We start from the raw sequence: 17,317 nt of genomic DNA on the forward strand, positions 1-17,317 counted from the left end.
GCCCAGTAACAACACACATTACCATTTAAAAAATTGCGCTGGTTTTCTAAAATTTGGTTGATTTCATGGATCCATGCTTGCCGAACACTTGGACTGGATGAATGCAAGATGAAGGTCTCCACCACGTCACCCGTCCTTGATGTCAGAGCAAATTTACAGGGATCATTCTCCACGTTTTCCTCCAGGCAAAGGCAACTCACCTTAAAAAAAATTAAAGCATTAGTCACAATGGCCAAAAGGTAGAAGCAACCGGAGTGTCCATCAACAGGTGATGGATAATCAAATTGCAGTCTGTATATACAAAGGACTATTATTCAGCCTTAAAAAGGAAAGACGCTCTGTCACAGGCTACAATACGGGTGGGCCTGGAGGACATTATGCTACGTGAAGTGGGCCAGCCATAGACAACACTGTTATGATTCCACTTAGATGAGGCACCTAGGGTACTCAGATTCCTCGAGACAGTAAGTAGAAGGGTGGCTGCAGGGCTGGGGGGATGGAATGGGGAGCTAGTGTTTAATGAGGATGAGTTTTACTTTTACAAGATGAAAAAAGGGTCCTGGAGATGGATGGTGGTGGTGGCTGCACGACAGTGTGAACATACTTAATGCCAGTGGGCTGTGCACTGAAACACGGTTAAGATGGTAAATTTTACGTTACGAGGTACCACAATAAAAAAACTAAAGCACATTTATTTCCGCTGGTCAAGTGCAAAGTGAAGGTCAGTGAAGGTCAGAACTGAAACCACCACTTTTTGGTTGAGCTGCCATTTTTACTGCCTCAGAAACCGTTGTCTTGCTTTTTTTATGACTCCTTTAACTCAGGTACATGGGGATGACCGGGGCTTTAACTAGTAGCTTAAACAGTTAACTAGAAAGGTTAACCTGCTGGGACCTCAGGCCTCCTCTGTCTCACCCTTGCTTTGTCCCCTTTACAAGACTCAGGGCCGTTTGCAGTCATTTTATCTGTCTTTTTCTTCTATCAGAGAGCAAGCCAACCTACCTTGTCCATCCCTACAGCCCCTGCCCAGCTCTGAGGGCAGAGGAGGTCCTTGTTGAAGGGAGAAGAGAAGACGACCCTGAGTAAGCTATCCTCTGAACTTAAATAATTTTACACGGTCCTAGAGAAGACGGAGCACAGAAACTAACCAAGCTGAGGTCTTCTCATTATGGTAAAAATGAATGCTGCAGCCACATGTGTAAGACATCAGCCACTGCGGAATACAGACCCTAGACAGATGGAGTGAATTTAAAGGTTCTGAAACGTATTAGAAAATTCTCTAAATATTTAATAAACTGAAGATCAGGACATGTCATAATTAAGAAGGAGACAGTTTATCAGCATGACGGGTACGTGCGTTAACACATGAGAAAACAGGCAAACACAAGTTACCTTGATACTGTTCTTAAACAGGAATCCTGGCACGGAGAAGCCCTTTTTTTTATCGAGCGGCTCGCTGAAAATGACGATCTGCTCAAAGAGGAACACCCGCCTCTCTCTGCATCGAGGCAGAAGCCCCGTGTCTTGGTCCGTGACCAAGAATGTGTCCTGCAAGAGCAGCTTGCCCTGGGCAACGATTTTACCCTAGAACACGGAGAAGGGGGCAAAGAAATAGGAGAAGAAAACATTGCATTCGAAGTTAAGACATAGGAAGTTCTGCTTTTTGTTTTTTAGCTTTCCTCCCACAGAATGCTACATTTTAAACATATTTTTCTTGTCTTAATTTATACAGCATAAACATTTCTTTCACTAAAATGAGGTCTTAGCTCCAAACAGAAAAATCATCTAAATAAAATTCTTGCCAACCTCTGTGTAAATCGCTGGCCTCAGTTACAGTCAAAGACTGAAAGTGGATCTAAGGATCTAGTTCACAGTGGAAGAATGCTTCTCAAGGTGCGGTCCGCGGCCCGGTGGCACCAGCAGCCCTGGCGGGACCCGCTCACAAAAGCACAGGAGCCTGAGTTTTCAGAAGCTCTCCAGAAGAGCCTGTGTGTGCTTTTTGGAGAACCACAGCACCAGCACGTTAAACCCAAGTCTTTAGCAAAACAGTAGGCAAGAAAAGTAAAACCTTCCCATCTTCTTACTCAACAGTCAAATTGAAAAAAAAAAAAGGAAAGAAAGGCTTCTAGTTCTGAATATCTTTAGGATACTAATAGGTAATATGTAATCTGAGTAGACTGTCAACTCATAGAAAAGTCTGTAGACTAACGATGAGCACAGTGACCCTGTGGTCAAGCTCCCAGGGCTGACAGATGACAGAAGGACGGGCCCCCTGCTTTCCACTACGCCTCATGCCAGGGAAGGGAACTCCGCTCCTGCAGCAGCAGAGGGCCCAAGAGACAAAGCAGAGTCCTGCCTGTTCCCGCCACAAGGTGCTGGGCTTTGAGCAGAGGAAGGTACCCCCCCAAAGCAAATCAAATGCACCAAAAGAAGTTGAAAGAAAATATCAATCAGGTTGAAGAACAGTGAGAGACGCCAGAAAACCAAGCAAAAAGGATCAGCTTTCTCCAGGTGGAGACAAAGAATCCGAGACCAAAGAAAGTGATGGCAGCCAGAGGCCGAGTTTAAAGAAGAACAGCCGCATTACGTCAAATCCTTGCAGCCGCCCGACGTTCATCATGTCGTTGCAGCGCTTGGGGACGATGCACATGACCTCCACGGCTCTCTGCGGGGTGGGGTGGGGGGAAAGCAGAGTGAGCGTTCAGTTCCAGAGGGCAAGGCTGGAGCGCTAACCCTCAGATGCCTCTCCTCGATCAGTTCCTCCCCGTTCCCACCTGCTGGTGTGCAGAGGGCACATCCGGGGCTGGGTAGACCCGCTGTCACCCACCGCCCCCACCCCTCCCAGGGACAGGCTGGGGATGCGCGGGGATTGAGAGGGGAGCCCAGGGCCTGGGGGTGTAAGTACCTCTAGTTCCGACGTATCCAGGCTGGCTTTTTTGGAATACTTGAGGAAGTCCTGCAAGGGAAATGGAGAGAAGGGCATGCCAAGGGTGATGGTCGCACAGCAGTAACCTTTTTGATCACGTGAGACACCAGGCGCTGGGCTGATCCTCATTTTTTCCTCCCAGTAACACAAAGAAAAGGTATCCTTTTGTGTATTTCAAGGCACAGTAGAGCAAAGTCAGACCAGATCTATCTAAGCAGGTCATGGTTCCTGTTTCACTCCAAGACAAGTGCTCATCTCTCTTTACATCCAGGTTCTAAGTTTTATACATGAAGGAATCTCAACACCTCTAACAGTCACTTTTATGGTGGAAAATGGTGTGACTTTGCCTTCAGTGGTGCTTAGGAGTTCGAATCAATCAAGGGCTACTGCTGAGCCCATAGAGAGGAAGAGGCAGGGATTAAATATTTGATTTCATCTGCAGCCCCAAGAAGATTAGAAAATATGTAAGGTGGATAGAGCCCAAGAAAGCTCATTAGTATTCAAGCTCTGTGGTGGGGAAAAAGCTCACTTTCACGGACCTTTTGGCTCAGAACCTGATGTAAATGATAGTGTAAGGTGTCTTATTAAATTTTAAAAAATTTACTCAAATATTTCAAATCAAAAATGACAAGACTGCTTCATATTTTTTATAGAAAAGATTCCCGTCACCTGCCAAACACTTCCATCCCCTCACGGGTCTTGTCCTCCCGCCAAATGGGCTCCTGCCCCCAGCACGGGCACCGGCAAAGCCTCACCTTCAGCAGCAGCTGGTACTTCATGATTCTCTGCACTGGTTTGATCAGCAAATCTGTGAGCTGCAGCCTGTGGCCGAGGCGCTGCTTTAAGTCCTGTGGTTTCAAAGTAGAAAGAGGGATCTTAAGTTTTGTCTTTTAAAGTCCCTGTACAACTGTCAGAAGTGCAGTAGAAGTAACTATTCTACAAAAGAGTAAAAAAGAGAAAAGACGCCACGCTGCACACAACCAACAAGTGCTGTGCCTTTGCTCAGAATGTCCAAGTTTGACACTGAAAGACTTCTGAGCTGTTTTTCAAAAGAGTCTTTGATGCTTGCCTAAAATGGACTTCTCTCAGTTGCTTTCTTTTATTCATACAAACAAATATTTTATTTCTAGGCTAAAAGTCTAGATCATGAATTATTCTGAATTTGAAATGAGCCTTAAGTTTGAAATTGATTTTTAAAACCCCTTATTTTAACCATGACCCCAGTCCTCTGAGTACTAAGGGATACGATCACAGCTTGAATTTACACTCATTTCTCTGACTTATGAAAGAAATACAGGTTCAGAACTCATATAACTGAGGCTAGATTTCCTGAGATTGCTTAATGTCCTGGGAAACAAATGATATTTCAATTTTTTGAAATCAACTGTAACAAAGGATTCAGAAATACTTTGTTTGTAACTTAGGTCTTACCTCAAAAAAGGTATCGATGTATTCTGAGACAATGTGCTCAGACTTTGGTTTATTTTGACAATAAACTATGTACATGTGCAACCTTCTCTCCTAGGAATGAAACGCAAGCAGATGGGTTAGAACACAGGTGCACACGCAAGTGTCAGCTCATTCATAAAGGAACGTTTCTTAAAACCCCATACTTTACCCGGCAAATACGAGAGGCAGTGAAAGGACACAGTTCTTAATATTAAACGAAGAATCATTCTCCCCCCTTCAAACCTTACCAGTGGTCCCAGGAAGCCTGGCTCTTTTCAGGAGGTTAGAAAAACCTCTTTAGTCGCAACTACTGAAGGCAGCGAGCCATCCCTTAATGCCCTGATCCTCAAAGTGTGGTGTGCACACCCCTGGGGTCCCTGAGGCCTTTCGGGGACCCATCAGATCAAAACTATTTTCCAGACAATACTAAGCTGTCATCTACCCTTTCTGTTGTGCTACTATTTGTAGTGATGTGCAAAACCAGTGGTGGGAGAAACTGCTGGCATCTTAGCAAATATCTTTCACTGCTACACATGCCAGTTTCACCTAAGGATGTCCTTGATGAAGCGATAAAAATTCGTTGTATTAAAACTCAGCCATGGGGACTTCTCTGGTGGCGCAGTGGTTAAGAATTCACCTGCCAATGCAGAGGACACGGGTTCGAGCCCTGGTCCGGGAAGATCCCACATGCTGCGGAGCACCTAAGCCCGTGTGCCACAACTACTGAGCCTGTGCTCTAGAGCCCACGAGCCACAGCTACTAAGCCCACATGCCACAACTACTGAAGGCTGAGCGCCTACAGCCTGTGCTCCGCAACAAGAGAAGCCACCGCAATGAGAAGCCCACGCACTGCAACGAAGAATAGCCCGGCTCACCACAACTACAGGAAGCCCGTACGCAGCAACAATGACCCAACGCAGCCATACATACATACACACATACATAAATAAATACCAAAAAAACCCACAACCCCTCAACCATGGACTATACATCTTTTTAACGTTCCTGTGACAAAATGGAGATCCCTGTGACACTGGTGCCATGTGCTACAGTAGTCAAGGCAAAGCCCTCGTGTGGCTGAGCCATGAGCTGAACCGACTGCTTGTTTTCTTGGACCATTTTTACTTGAAAGAATGATGGACACAAACTATAGTTATTTACACGTGGTATCTGGTAGACAGTTTCCTGAATATGAATAAAATAAGCCTGTCATTTCAAGGCAAACAACCTGCAATGTCTATTAATAATGAAAACTTGAACTTTCAAGCAAAAAATTATACTTTTGGAAAACGTGGATCTGCGACCTGGAACTTGACAATACTTAAAGACTTTTCTGAAGAGGTGGGTGGTGATATGAACAAATCTGATTTTTTGATACTGTTTATTGAAATGTTTCAACATCTGTAAGCTCTGTCTGAATCAGTGAATCAGCATTTACAATGCAGGATGTCACAAGCTGGTGCAGGGGTAAAAGAGCCTTTAAGTGTGAGACAGTTCAATGGCTTCCAGTGCAACAGCAAGAGAGAAGTTCACCAATGGGTTTTCAGATTCCATGTTGCGACTAACCTTTAAGAAATTCTCACTTGTTGAGTTTTGATGTAGTATCTAAGAAAATTATCTATAATTATCAGAAAAGGCTATTAAAACACTCATCCCTTTCCATCCAAACATCTGTGAGGATGGATTTTCTTCATAAATTTTAACTAAAAAACGTACCACAATAGGTTCAATACAGAAACTGATATAAAAATGCATCTGTCTTCTATTAAGCCAGACATTAAGGAGATTTGCAAAAATATAAAAATCCTGGTCACTAATTTTTTTGAAAATATAGTATTTTTTTCCTAGAAAACCCCCCAAACTTTTATTGTTAACATGCTTCTTTTAGATACACACAAGAATTTGGTTATTATATTAAACCCACGGCACGTCTCGATATATCACCACCTGCACCAGACACTTGTTTGCCTACAGACATCCCCAAATGTTCCTCCTTCTGGTCTGGCTCTGGTCCCCTTCTGACCATCCTGTACTGTTTGTGAACTGAACAGCCAACTGGGGCCAGGTGACTGGGAAAGCTGATCATTCACGTGTAGAAAAGCAACGGGGGATTTTGAGTCCAACTCGCTGGCATTGTACAGTTTGATTTTATTCTTAATGTAAGTACTTTTGTAACCTACAAATGAGTTCGCCTTTAATCTGGCAAAAAGCCAACTACTAAATATGACAATACAGAACGGAATGTAAATAATGCTATTGTACTTACGTGTTTAACAAAAAGGGATCCTAGTTTTTCTGGATCTTCAAGGCACTTCTCCAACTCTCCTAAAAAAAAGCTGAAATGAAAGGAGAAATATTAGAACCATCTCCAATTTGGCCTTCTAATTTTAGATCAAGATTTATATTTTCAAAATATTCTGTTTTGACAAAAACAATTGGGAAGTGTAAAGTATATGCTTAACAAATACAATGCACACTGAAAACATTCTCTTAGGACAGAAAGCAAAAAGAGACACAGTTTTACAAGGCAAGGCAGAGTGAGACATCCCTTGACTGGCAAACTTCCCTTCCCCTGGATAGTCAACCTTTTTGTCTCATTTTGTTTTTAAATGACACAAACAATAATATCCCATCTGAATATGGGGTAATAAAATAAATGTTTCAAAGCAACTGGTCATTTCTCTCTCTAAAAACTTGGTCCTCGTACCTGTGAGTTTCATATTCTTTCCATGGTAATTTTTAGGAGGCTCAAATTGGATAATAACAGATACAAAATACTGAATGTTACCTGGGCCAGCTTTATAAAGTTTTCTCAAATATTATCAAAATCAACTTCTAGGTTGCAAATATTAGCTTCCCTTAAGATCAGAATGAGGTATCCACAGAAACAAAGCAGCTGGGGACAACTACCCTTCACTTCTTCTGGGCCACAGTAGTTGGTAAGATGTATGCCCACCTTAATTATCACTTACATATGCTGATATCTGTATCTGGTATTTTACTAACCTGCAAACCAGTACACCAATAAATGCTACACTGAACTGTGTTGCACTTGAGGATTCAATATCCCCTAGTTCTGCACACACCACTGCAGACGCCACATTGCCGGGAGCAATTTCTCTGGTCTGGTCGTCCCAGGAGCTTTGTGCTGTTTCCCCTTCCCTGTCACAGCTTAAAACCAGCCTTGGGAGCAGATGACTAGATAACAGCACCAAATATCCTTTTTGAAAATAGGTTTCACTGTAGATTAGGACAGGTGTGGCAAGGTACTGGGATCAAATTTGATTTTCATGGGCAATCATGTCTACTTTCCCCATTAAAGCTGACTTGAAAAAACTCTCTAACAGTAATTTGTATTTATTAAAGAGGTGGCTGCAATTCTAACTAGAAACACTCATCGAGTCTCACTCTATGCAGATGTTACTCTAAGTGCTTTACATGTATTAACTCAGTCACTCTTCACAAAAGTCCCATGAGGAGGGGAACACCGTGACCCACGTTGTGTAGAGGAAAGGATGGAGGCAAAGAGAGGGGAAGCAAAGGGCTCGGGGTCAGGACCATGCTGTGAACCCAGGAGGTCAGGCTCGGTGCCCGGGCTTCTAGCCTTCCCAACACGGGCAACCTGGATGGGTCAGCACAAAGAAGGTAAGAGACTGCCTCATGCTGTGAAATGCAACCAGAAAAGGCCTCGGAACACCAGTGTTTCCTTTACACCAGCTACCTCCATGGGGGCCACACAGGTAAGGAAATGAAATGAATCAACAAATATCCTTTCTCGTTCGCTTGACGTGATGCAGTTTAGCGGGTGATGACAGACTGTCCACCAACAAGCATGGTGTGTATTTTACGTACTCTCTGTGCCAGTCGTAAATCTGATGGATGTTACCAAACACAATTTTGTCTTTGCCTTTCATGTCATCGGGAACGCCATCTTCTTTCATAAGTGCCATGTAGCCCTAAAATTAAATATTTAAAGATAAGATTATTTCATTGAACATGTTTGAATCAAGTAATGGTTTACTGATTTGAGAGCCACAAAGGATAAAAGAGACATACGCACTGTCTTGTAAACTAATTCTTTATGTAAGAACAAAAACCCTTTGTGGGGCTTCCCTGGTGGCGCAGTGGTTGAGAGTCCGCCTGCTGATGCAGGGGACACGGGTTCGTGCCCCGGTCCGGGAAGATCCCACATGCCGCGGAGCGGCTGGGCCCGGGAGCCATGGCCGCTGAGCCTGCGTGTCCGGAGCCTGTGCTCCGCAACGGGAGAGGCCACAACAGTGAGAGGCCCGCGTACCGCAAAAAAAACTCCCCAAAACAACCCTTTGTGAAATGTGTCCTTAACTGGCCCTTGAAATACAGTTACATTCATTGACATGATTTTCTCTCCCTGAACTATTTAGCATTCAAAGATCAAAACTCTTCTGAGGAACTGGAAAGTTTAAATAAATGTAAATGGTTTCATAGAACAAATCATCTTGTCAGCTTGTAAAGATTAAATACTTGGCCAGAAGCATATTTCCTCTGTTCTCGGTACTGATCTGATATAAACAGATTTTCTTTTCTTTTTGGATTATTTACATAATTTGTTAAATAAGGATTTAACAACATACTTTTCACAAATTGATTTTTAACAACAGTTGATTAACTATGTTGCTAAAATATGGTTTAAAACTTCTATATAACTTGAATGTGATTTAGCCTGTACAAGAAGCTCTGAAGTTTTCAAGTTATTGTTAGTGATGATTACAGACATGTCAAGCATGTTTAATCCTTTATGTTACGCGATTAACTGTAATAGCCATTACTTTTAATGGAATGTACATCCAAAAAGTATTGCCCTGTACATATTTGCAAAGTTGAAAGAATAAGTGATAAAGTTTTATATGATAAAAATAGCTTTTTGATAAGTTGAGTTTATTAATATGATTATGCCCTAAAGTTAATGGCAGGGACAAGCCTAGAGAGAGCCCTTGATTTAGTAGGAAAGGCAGTGGTTTTGCTAGGGGTACAAAGTGCGTATCATCTCCTGGTCAGTGAAAGTGGTGACATATTTGTTCTGTGAAAACTACAAGCAAATGGCCTAGGGTGGTAGCCACAGACCAAGCTCTGAACCCAGGTGGATTCAGGATGTAACTGAATCCATAGCTGGTCACACTGACTTTTCAACCAATGATGTCCTCATTTCTGTGGTGATACCCACTCTTGTAAAATAATTAAAGGCCAGATTTCCATATAAGAAATTCAATGGTTGGAGATAATATTTACAAACTTAATTATAAAAAGAAGAGACTATGTCAAGATGCACCATGCAAAAAAGAAGCCTTTAAAAAGTGAATACCGATTGTTGAGATAATTGGCTAAATTTTATTTTTCAGAAGTATTTTGTTGGTTGTTGTTATTGTGTTTTGTTTTAGTCAAAAATATTTCTAAAGCTTCTGAGAAGGTAGCAGCTTTCAATTGTCCAGTACAACACCCCCTGTGGCAACCCTCAGGGCGGATGGATACAGGTTATTACATCTCTGAAACACACACCTCCACCACACAGCCGAGGTCCCGCACATAGTCACGTTCTGTCTCCACTAATTCTTGCAAAACGTAGCTGAAAAAAGAGAGAAAAAACAGTGTTTACCACCCACAATCCAAGGAATTTTCTGAATGAATTCATCTACCCTTTTGCTTTTGTCAGGTCAGATTCTGCAGGGGAGGCTATGAAGTGACCTCTCAAACTTGCACAACTGGATCTCCAACTCTTGTGTGTCCCCAGTCACTTACAGGTTCATGTGGGTGACCCACGGGTGCTGCAGAGGTCACAAGACACCTCGCAGTCCGGGTGAATTCACACCACCGGACTCTGATCACATGTACGAGGACCGAAAGCAGCACAGACATAACTTTGTTATAAAGGCAAAGATGTTAAAGGAAGTAGGGCTTTTGCTTGTTTGTGTTTTCATGATAAAGTCATTTTAAGCTTCGCTGGACATACAAAAGAAATTTAACTCAGATGTTTAAAGCCTTGGGTCTGATCACATCATTCAGAAGTATTTCTTTTTGTAAGGTTCAGTAACCGTTTAAGGCCACTCAGACAATAGAAGACAATTCCTTGATCGGTTACAGCAAACAACCTCAGTTGACGTAAAAAGGTTCATTGGTTGGTTGGTTGGTTTGTTCATTCATTCATTCAGCCAACACTGGCCAGGCACCTCCTATGCACCTGATGCCACTCTAGGTGCTGGGATACAGCACTCAATAAAACCAAGTCTCTGTACTCATGCAGCTGGTTACGTTTCTTCCTGTTCTCCAAATGCAATTTTAAACCTTCTGTAATATTCTTCAAGACTTTTAAACTGAAACTGAAAAGCTCTACCACTAAGGTATGTTTCAAGTTTTGGGGACTGCATTTAATTTTATGTTATCTTCTTTTTCTTCACAACTATGTATATAATAGAAAGTACGGCAGTTTCTCACCAGAAGTGACAAAAAAATGTTCTTGTATCATTCTTATTTATAAATAAAGTATAATATACAAATAAAACAATAAAAGCTGCATCTATGGCTTACTGCATCGTCTTGAGGTTCTGAGTACTTTGCAATCGCTCGGCGAGAGACCCTGGGTCTCCTCCTCGTGTGACTCAGAGATGAATCCCAGCCACAGCTTTGTAGGTGACAAAGCCAGGAGGGAAGCAACCAAACAATGACAATGAGAACATTTCTTACTGCCGTCTCTTTAAAGAGCTGGATTTCCTCTCTTCCATCTCATCAATGGGCGAGGAGGAGGACAGAAGGGAGTTGTCTGAAGGGTTGAAGGAGGGGCTGCTACTGTCTCCCTGGTCCACGAGGAGTGAGCTGGGACGATCCTCCAATGCCTAGAAGAAACCAGATCGCCCGTCAGGCCTCCTGCCTACACAGCGCGCGAGGCTGAAATTAGGACCAGAAAATCTCATACGTCAGAAAATACAGAAGGCCTGATTACAACACTATAGAGTCCATATATGTGTGTGAAATCACAGCGTATTTAGCAACAAAGCCCCCAGCATTAATTCTGAAACTGAGTAAGAGGGGCTGCACAAAAGAGGCGAGTTAGAATGAAAAGAACGGTGAATTTATATCCGTTCATATATTCTGCTCCTGGTTACCAAATAATTAGAAACAATACCACAGACTGTACCCATTTCAAATCTAGCCATTTTCTTTCCAGTTACATTCCTGTCACATGAAAGCATGACCATTTCGGAAGTGTGTGCAGTTGCCTCGTTCAGGCCGGTGTACCCAGACACACTGCCCACATTCCTGGCCGGTGGACCATACAGCAACGTTAGCAAACCTCTGTTTTAATTAAACAGACTCGAACTTCAATGCACAGAGATCATGCAGCTAAAACTAATCTCTATCTCTGTGACGCTCGCAACTTTCTTCTTCCAACTTAGTAAGTGGTTGCCATGCCAATCTTGAACACAACTTTTTCGGTGATCAATAAATCTGTGAGTTGAATACTGGTGACTTTTCTCCCTGGGTTAGTGTGATAATGATCAGCAACTGGTTACTTTCTAATTGGTACCTATTAATTTTCTCTCTTAACCTGACTTCACAAAACTACCAGGGGTATAGGTGATAGTGCCTTTTAAAAAAAAATGAAATATAGTTGATTTACAATGTCGTGTTAGTTTCAGGTATCCAGCAAAGTGATTCAGCTATATGTTTTTTTTTTCAGATTCTTTTCCATTATAGGTTATTACAAGATATTGAATAGTTTCCTGTGCTATACAGTAGGTCTTTGCTGTTTATCTATTTTAGATACAGAAGTATGTTCCTGTTAATCCCAAACTCCTAATTTGTCCCTCCCCCCTACCTTTCCCCTTTGGTAACAGTTAAGTTTGTTTTCTATGTCTCTGAGTCTATTTGTTTTGTAAATAAGTTCATTTGTATAATTTTTTAAGATTCTATATATAAGTGATATCATATGATATTTGTCTTTCTCTCTCTGACTTACTTCACTTAGTATGATAATCTCTAGTTGTGTCCATGTTGCTGCAAATGGCATTATTTCATTCTTTTTTTTTTAATGTCTGAGTAATACTCCATTGTGTATAAATACCACATCTTCTTTATCCATTCATCTGCCGATGGATATTTAGGTTGCTTCCATGTCTTGGCTATTGTAAATAGAGCTGCAGTGAATGTTGTGGTGCGTGTATCTTTTCGAATTAGAGTTTTCATCTTTTCTGGGTATATGCCCAGGAGTGGGATTGCTGGATCGTATGGTAACTCTACTTTTAGTTTTTGAAGGAACCTCCATACTGTTCTCCATACTGGCTGTACCAATTTACATTCCCACCAACAGTGTAGGAGGATTCCCTTTTCTCCACACCCTTTGATGATGGCTATTCTGACCAGTGTGAGGTGACACCTCATTGTAGTTTTGATTTGCATTCTCTGATAATAAGCGATGTTGAGCATCTTTTCACGTGCCTGTTGGCCATCTGTATGTTTTCTTTGGAGAAATGTTTATTTAGGTCTTCTGCTCATTTTTTGATTTTTTTTTTTTTTTTTTTTTTTTTTTTGATATTGAGCTGCATGAGCTGTTTGTGTATTTTGGAGATTAACCCCTTCTCAGTCATGTCATTGGCAAATAGGTGATAGTTCTTTTAAATTTTTCAAAGCACCCTGGCTGGGCAGAGATGACCAAAAGGTATTTCAGCAACTTAACGCGGAAAATGTGATTTACTTCTCTTCAAACAAAAGCCCAATACAAACTACAAGAACACTTAATTTCCTATCATATTAAAACCTCTAATCCTTGTCCTATTTCCCCCCTAAGAGTAACAGGCTGAAGCTGACGCCATCACTGAGCACAGCTTTGAGAACACCAAGTCTGTTCCTGCAATCTTGTTCAAACCCATGGAGCTGTACAAACACACCAACTCCTGCTCTTAGTTATGAAAAACGGTTAAGGAACGGGGCTTGATGGGAAAGTAGCATTCTTATTTTTAAATAAATAGCTCTTGACCTCTAGTGGAAGCACACGTTCCGTGGTAGCAGCAGGGCCTGGTCCATGTGCGTGGGTCCTGGAGGCCTTGGACAGGAGACTCAGGAGACTGGAGGCTGGAGGACGAGGGAGGGAGCAGCGGCGCTGTCTCCTGCCCAGATGTGCAAGGAAACAGCTGAAGCTCATTAGCTTTAATTACGGTCACTTGAACGGTGAGCAAAGAGAGAGGCAAGAAAGGTTCCAGATGGCCGCTCACGCAGAGGAGCGGGCGGAGAGGCCCCGTCTGGACCTGCCCCAGTGGCATCCAGGCTCCTTCCGCTGCCTCTCCTGGACGTGCTGGTGTGGACCCCAGTGGGTGGCCAGGGAGGGTGCAGGCGCGCCCCCAGGCTGCAGTCACGCTTGTGCCATCCACTCCTGGCCACCCACCGGCTCTCCCACCAACTGTGTGCAAGTGAAAAGGCTCAAAGCTGCCCCAGAGCTGGAATCACTGGGACTTCACAGGTTCGGATGAATTATCTGTGAAACCTTCTGGGTTGGGTGGGTTTTTGTGGGTAGGTTCTTGTCAACTTTCCCTGTTTCTTAAATGAAGAGAGACTATCTGTGCCGACCTAGCTCTTCTGAGGTTAGTTTTGGTAAATTGTATTTTCTTAAGAAACTGCCCATTTCATCCAGGTTTTCAAAGTTGCTTTCAAAGAGTTGAACAAAGTAACGTGTCATGATTGTTTCAATTCCCTCAGTTTACCTTTCCTTTGTAATTTCTTCTTTTGTGAATCTGGGCTATTTTCTTCGGAAGGTTACCTGAAGTCCATATGTTTTGAAAGAACAAATTTTGGGTTTTATTTCTTATTCTATTTTTCTGTTTTCCAACTCATTCATTTCTGCTTTTATCTCTGTGAATTCATTCCTTCTGCTTTTTTAAAGAAAATTTTGTTGTTCTTCTAATGTCTTGACCCACATGTTTATTTCATTGATTTTCATTCTTTCTTGTATCTCCATTTATATTCAGATCAACAAAGAGAAGAAAACTCTAAAGTCAAATTCAGTCCCTGCAGCTGTCAGCTGCCATTGCCCACACCTTCCAATACTGATCAGGAACATGGAGGTGGAGAGAGAGGCGAATTCCAAGGAAAGGTGTGCCGGGCGGTTTTTCCTTTTCAGACGGAATCCTCAGGTTCAGGGCGAGGAGAGTCAGTTCCCTGAACACACACCGCACGACAGCAGGACACCTTCTCCCCTCGCCTTCCCAGTCCACTGCACACACAGCTTTGGAGGGATAACGGTTCAGCGTTCAAATCCGATCACGAAGTCATGAAAGCCTAAGAGATGGCCCTCAGGAAAACGAACAGGAAGACCAAGGAGCCACAGCACACGGTGAAATATGCAGGAGTAACTCAGAGTCCTGGGGAGCATGACAGGGTGAAGGATATTAAAATGGTTCACTAGAGGTTTTAGTGACAAAAAGTGCTTCCTGTTTGAGGATTAGTGACCAGAAACCAAGGGAGAGTTATGTTTCCCCTGAACCAGAAAAAGAGGGCAGAATTTAGATTACATTCCACGTAGAATGAAGAAGAGATGCGCTCACCATAAAAAGCCTAAATATGGTTCTGCAACGGGGAGGGGAGGCACGAGTGAGCGCCCAGGTGGAGGGAACCCGGCTGGGAGCTTAACAAACAGCAGTCGGTTTACCATCCCCCGTTTCCAGCTGAGAGGTGGGCTCAGAGAGGCGGAAGCAGTCAGTAGGAGAGCCTGAACCCACATCTATCTGATTCCAAAACCTACGCCCTTTCCACTCTGCCAACAGCTTTATGCCCGTTAACTTCAGAAGAGACATAAGTGAGCAGAAATAAGTCAGTTTCAATGGATAAAGTTTAATTATTCAGAACTTAAAAGGGGGAGTAAAGCACTAAGTAAAGCACTGAGAGACCAGCCATAGATCTCCTCTCCATCTGGAGTCCACCTGAATTAATTACACATGAATCTCAGCCCACTTACAATGTAATCCATTCGGATACTTGCAGAATAATGACGAGCAGGTTGACAAAGTGTTGTCTCACAACATTCCTTGGGAAAACTACTTAAATTACTAGACAAAAATCATTTTAATGATCATATAACTGATGTGTATAAACGGCTGTTTTTAAAATGTTTAAGGGTGTTTAAGAATGCTTGAAAACTCATTAGATATAATTTAAGCAGCTTTTTAGACCATTAATCAACTTGTCTCTCAAAAAGATAGCCAGGATGTGGTTTAGCTCAGTTCCTACTGACATGATCCCGAATTTTTGACCAGTGGAGTCAAGTTCTTGACTTATTTACCAAGTCCTAGCAGCCCTCCTGCCTAATGTCTTGTCTAAGCTCGAAGCCCACTGCGTCCTTCTCAGATCACAGCACAGAACACCAAGCAGGGAGAATTCCAGCTACGGCAGGGCAATACCTGTCAGTCTGAATTTTGGATACAATTCCCCATTTGACCTAGTCAACCAGCCTCATTAGAAGCTGCTTAGGGGTGGGTGGGAGAAGAAACTGGAGTTATGGAATGTGGGAGAGGCCAAGGGCTTTTACTTTAGGAGGTGTGACTTTTAAAAGATGTTGTAGGGTAGCAGGATATACTAGTCTAAAATGTGGTTACCATTACTGGTTTTTCTATTTCACAGGAAAACTAAAGAAACACAGACATTTATTGATTTGAATCAGTTAGAAACAATGCAAACCTGTCTAACTTCAGTAAATCAACATTTGATTTGGGGCTTTTATTAAATGAATCCATGTTGACCAACTGGCAACAGAGAGGTCACAAAAAGAATAAAGCCCTCATACAGCAATGCAAACCCTTCTCTCTCATACACTGCAAACCCAAGTGAAAGATCTCAGAGACAGAGAGAGAGACTCCCAGTGGTACCTGTGAGTCCAATGACCCTGTGCACACCTTCGGACAAGACTGGAGTTGACCACATTGGCTATGACGGTGCCAGCACCGCAGACAATGTGGGTGCAGGAAAGGACTGACCTTGGCTCCTGGAAGGTCCCTCTAAGCCTGTGGAATGTCCTGCCTGATGAAGTCTCTGTTTACCTGGGGTTTTTGGGCTAAGACAGACAGTCTATGCTAACAGTGTGACTTTGGGTGAGGGCTTTGGTCCACATCCTATCTTAATCCCTGCAGAGGCAGGGGACAAGGGTGAGCCATGTGAGCTCACCCTCGTGTATGTGACTGAGCCCAAATAAAAACTCTGAACACCAAGGCTCGGCGGGGCGGGAGGTGTCCTGGCTGGTGATACCCTGCACATATCATCCCGCACTGTGCGAGGCGGGGAGAGTCAGTGTTGTGCACATGACTCCACTGGGAGAGGACAATGGCAGCTTGAACCTGACCCTCCTGGACCTGCTCCTGCACCCCTTCCCTGGCTGATCTTCACCTGTGTCTTTTCACGGCAATGAACCGCATCTGCGGCTTCTCTAAGTTCTGTAAGTCCTTCAAGCCAATTACTGAACCTGCGGGTGGGCCTGGGCTTCCCGAACTCTGTCCTGCAGACCAGAGCCCACCTACAAGTAGCACCCTGGAGCAGCTTCCAGCCCTCAGCCTGAGTCTCTGGGGAGCCTTACCATCTTGCTTTTCACGAGTTCCTCGATCGCACTGACAAGCTCGGCTGCGCTCGGCGTTTCGGAGCTGGTGGGGCGGACTAATAACCGAGAAGAGGCCTATGGAGGAAGTCGAGAAAAAGAGAGGGGGAGGGAAATGCCTCGTGTTAGTCACTGGGCAGGCAGAATTCTCCTGCAAGCTCAATCTCCTTTCAAAAGTAATTCCAGACAAAAAGACCACAAGTTTGTCTTTGTTTGCATTTATTTAAAGCCATCTTTTAAAATTTACAATATTCTGACATGAAATACTAAATAAGACCTGTCTGGGATACATGTGGAAAGCAGACAAAGTCTGTTTCTAATCAGCAGTCATGTACCATCAG

General features: G+C 43.2%; 1 protein-coding gene across 1 annotated transcript in view; it reads right to left on the reverse strand.

The window, feature by feature from the left end:
- TRIO (trio Rho guanine nucleotide exchange factor) overlaps positions 1-17,317 on the reverse strand; it is a 245,526-nt gene that overhangs the window by 18,324 nt on the left and 209,885 nt on the right. The window contains exons 37-47 of the mRNA XM_007451615.1: positions 16,959-17,054; positions 11,090-11,238; positions 9,908-9,974; positions 8,228-8,331; positions 6,642-6,711; positions 4,358-4,447; positions 3,682-3,774; positions 2,906-2,956; positions 2,588-2,665; positions 1,393-1,584; positions 23-200 (exon numbers count right to left, since the gene is read on the reverse strand). Coding sequence (XP_007451677.1) covers positions 23-200; positions 1,393-1,584; positions 2,588-2,665; positions 2,906-2,956; positions 3,682-3,774; positions 4,358-4,447; positions 6,642-6,711; positions 8,228-8,331; positions 9,908-9,974; positions 11,090-11,238; positions 16,959-17,054 — 1,168 coding nt within the window. The remainder of the gene's footprint in view (positions 1-22; positions 201-1,392; positions 1,585-2,587; positions 2,666-2,905; positions 2,957-3,681; positions 3,775-4,357; positions 4,448-6,641; positions 6,712-8,227; positions 8,332-9,907; positions 9,975-11,089; positions 11,239-16,958; positions 17,055-17,317) is intronic.

Source organism: Lipotes vexillifer, unplaced genomic scaffold, assembly GCF_000442215.2.
Source record: "Lipotes vexillifer unplaced genomic scaffold, Lipotes_vexillifer_v1.1 scaffold590, whole genome shotgun sequence".
NCBI lineage: Eukaryota > Metazoa > Chordata > Mammalia > Artiodactyla > Lipotidae > Lipotes > Lipotes vexillifer.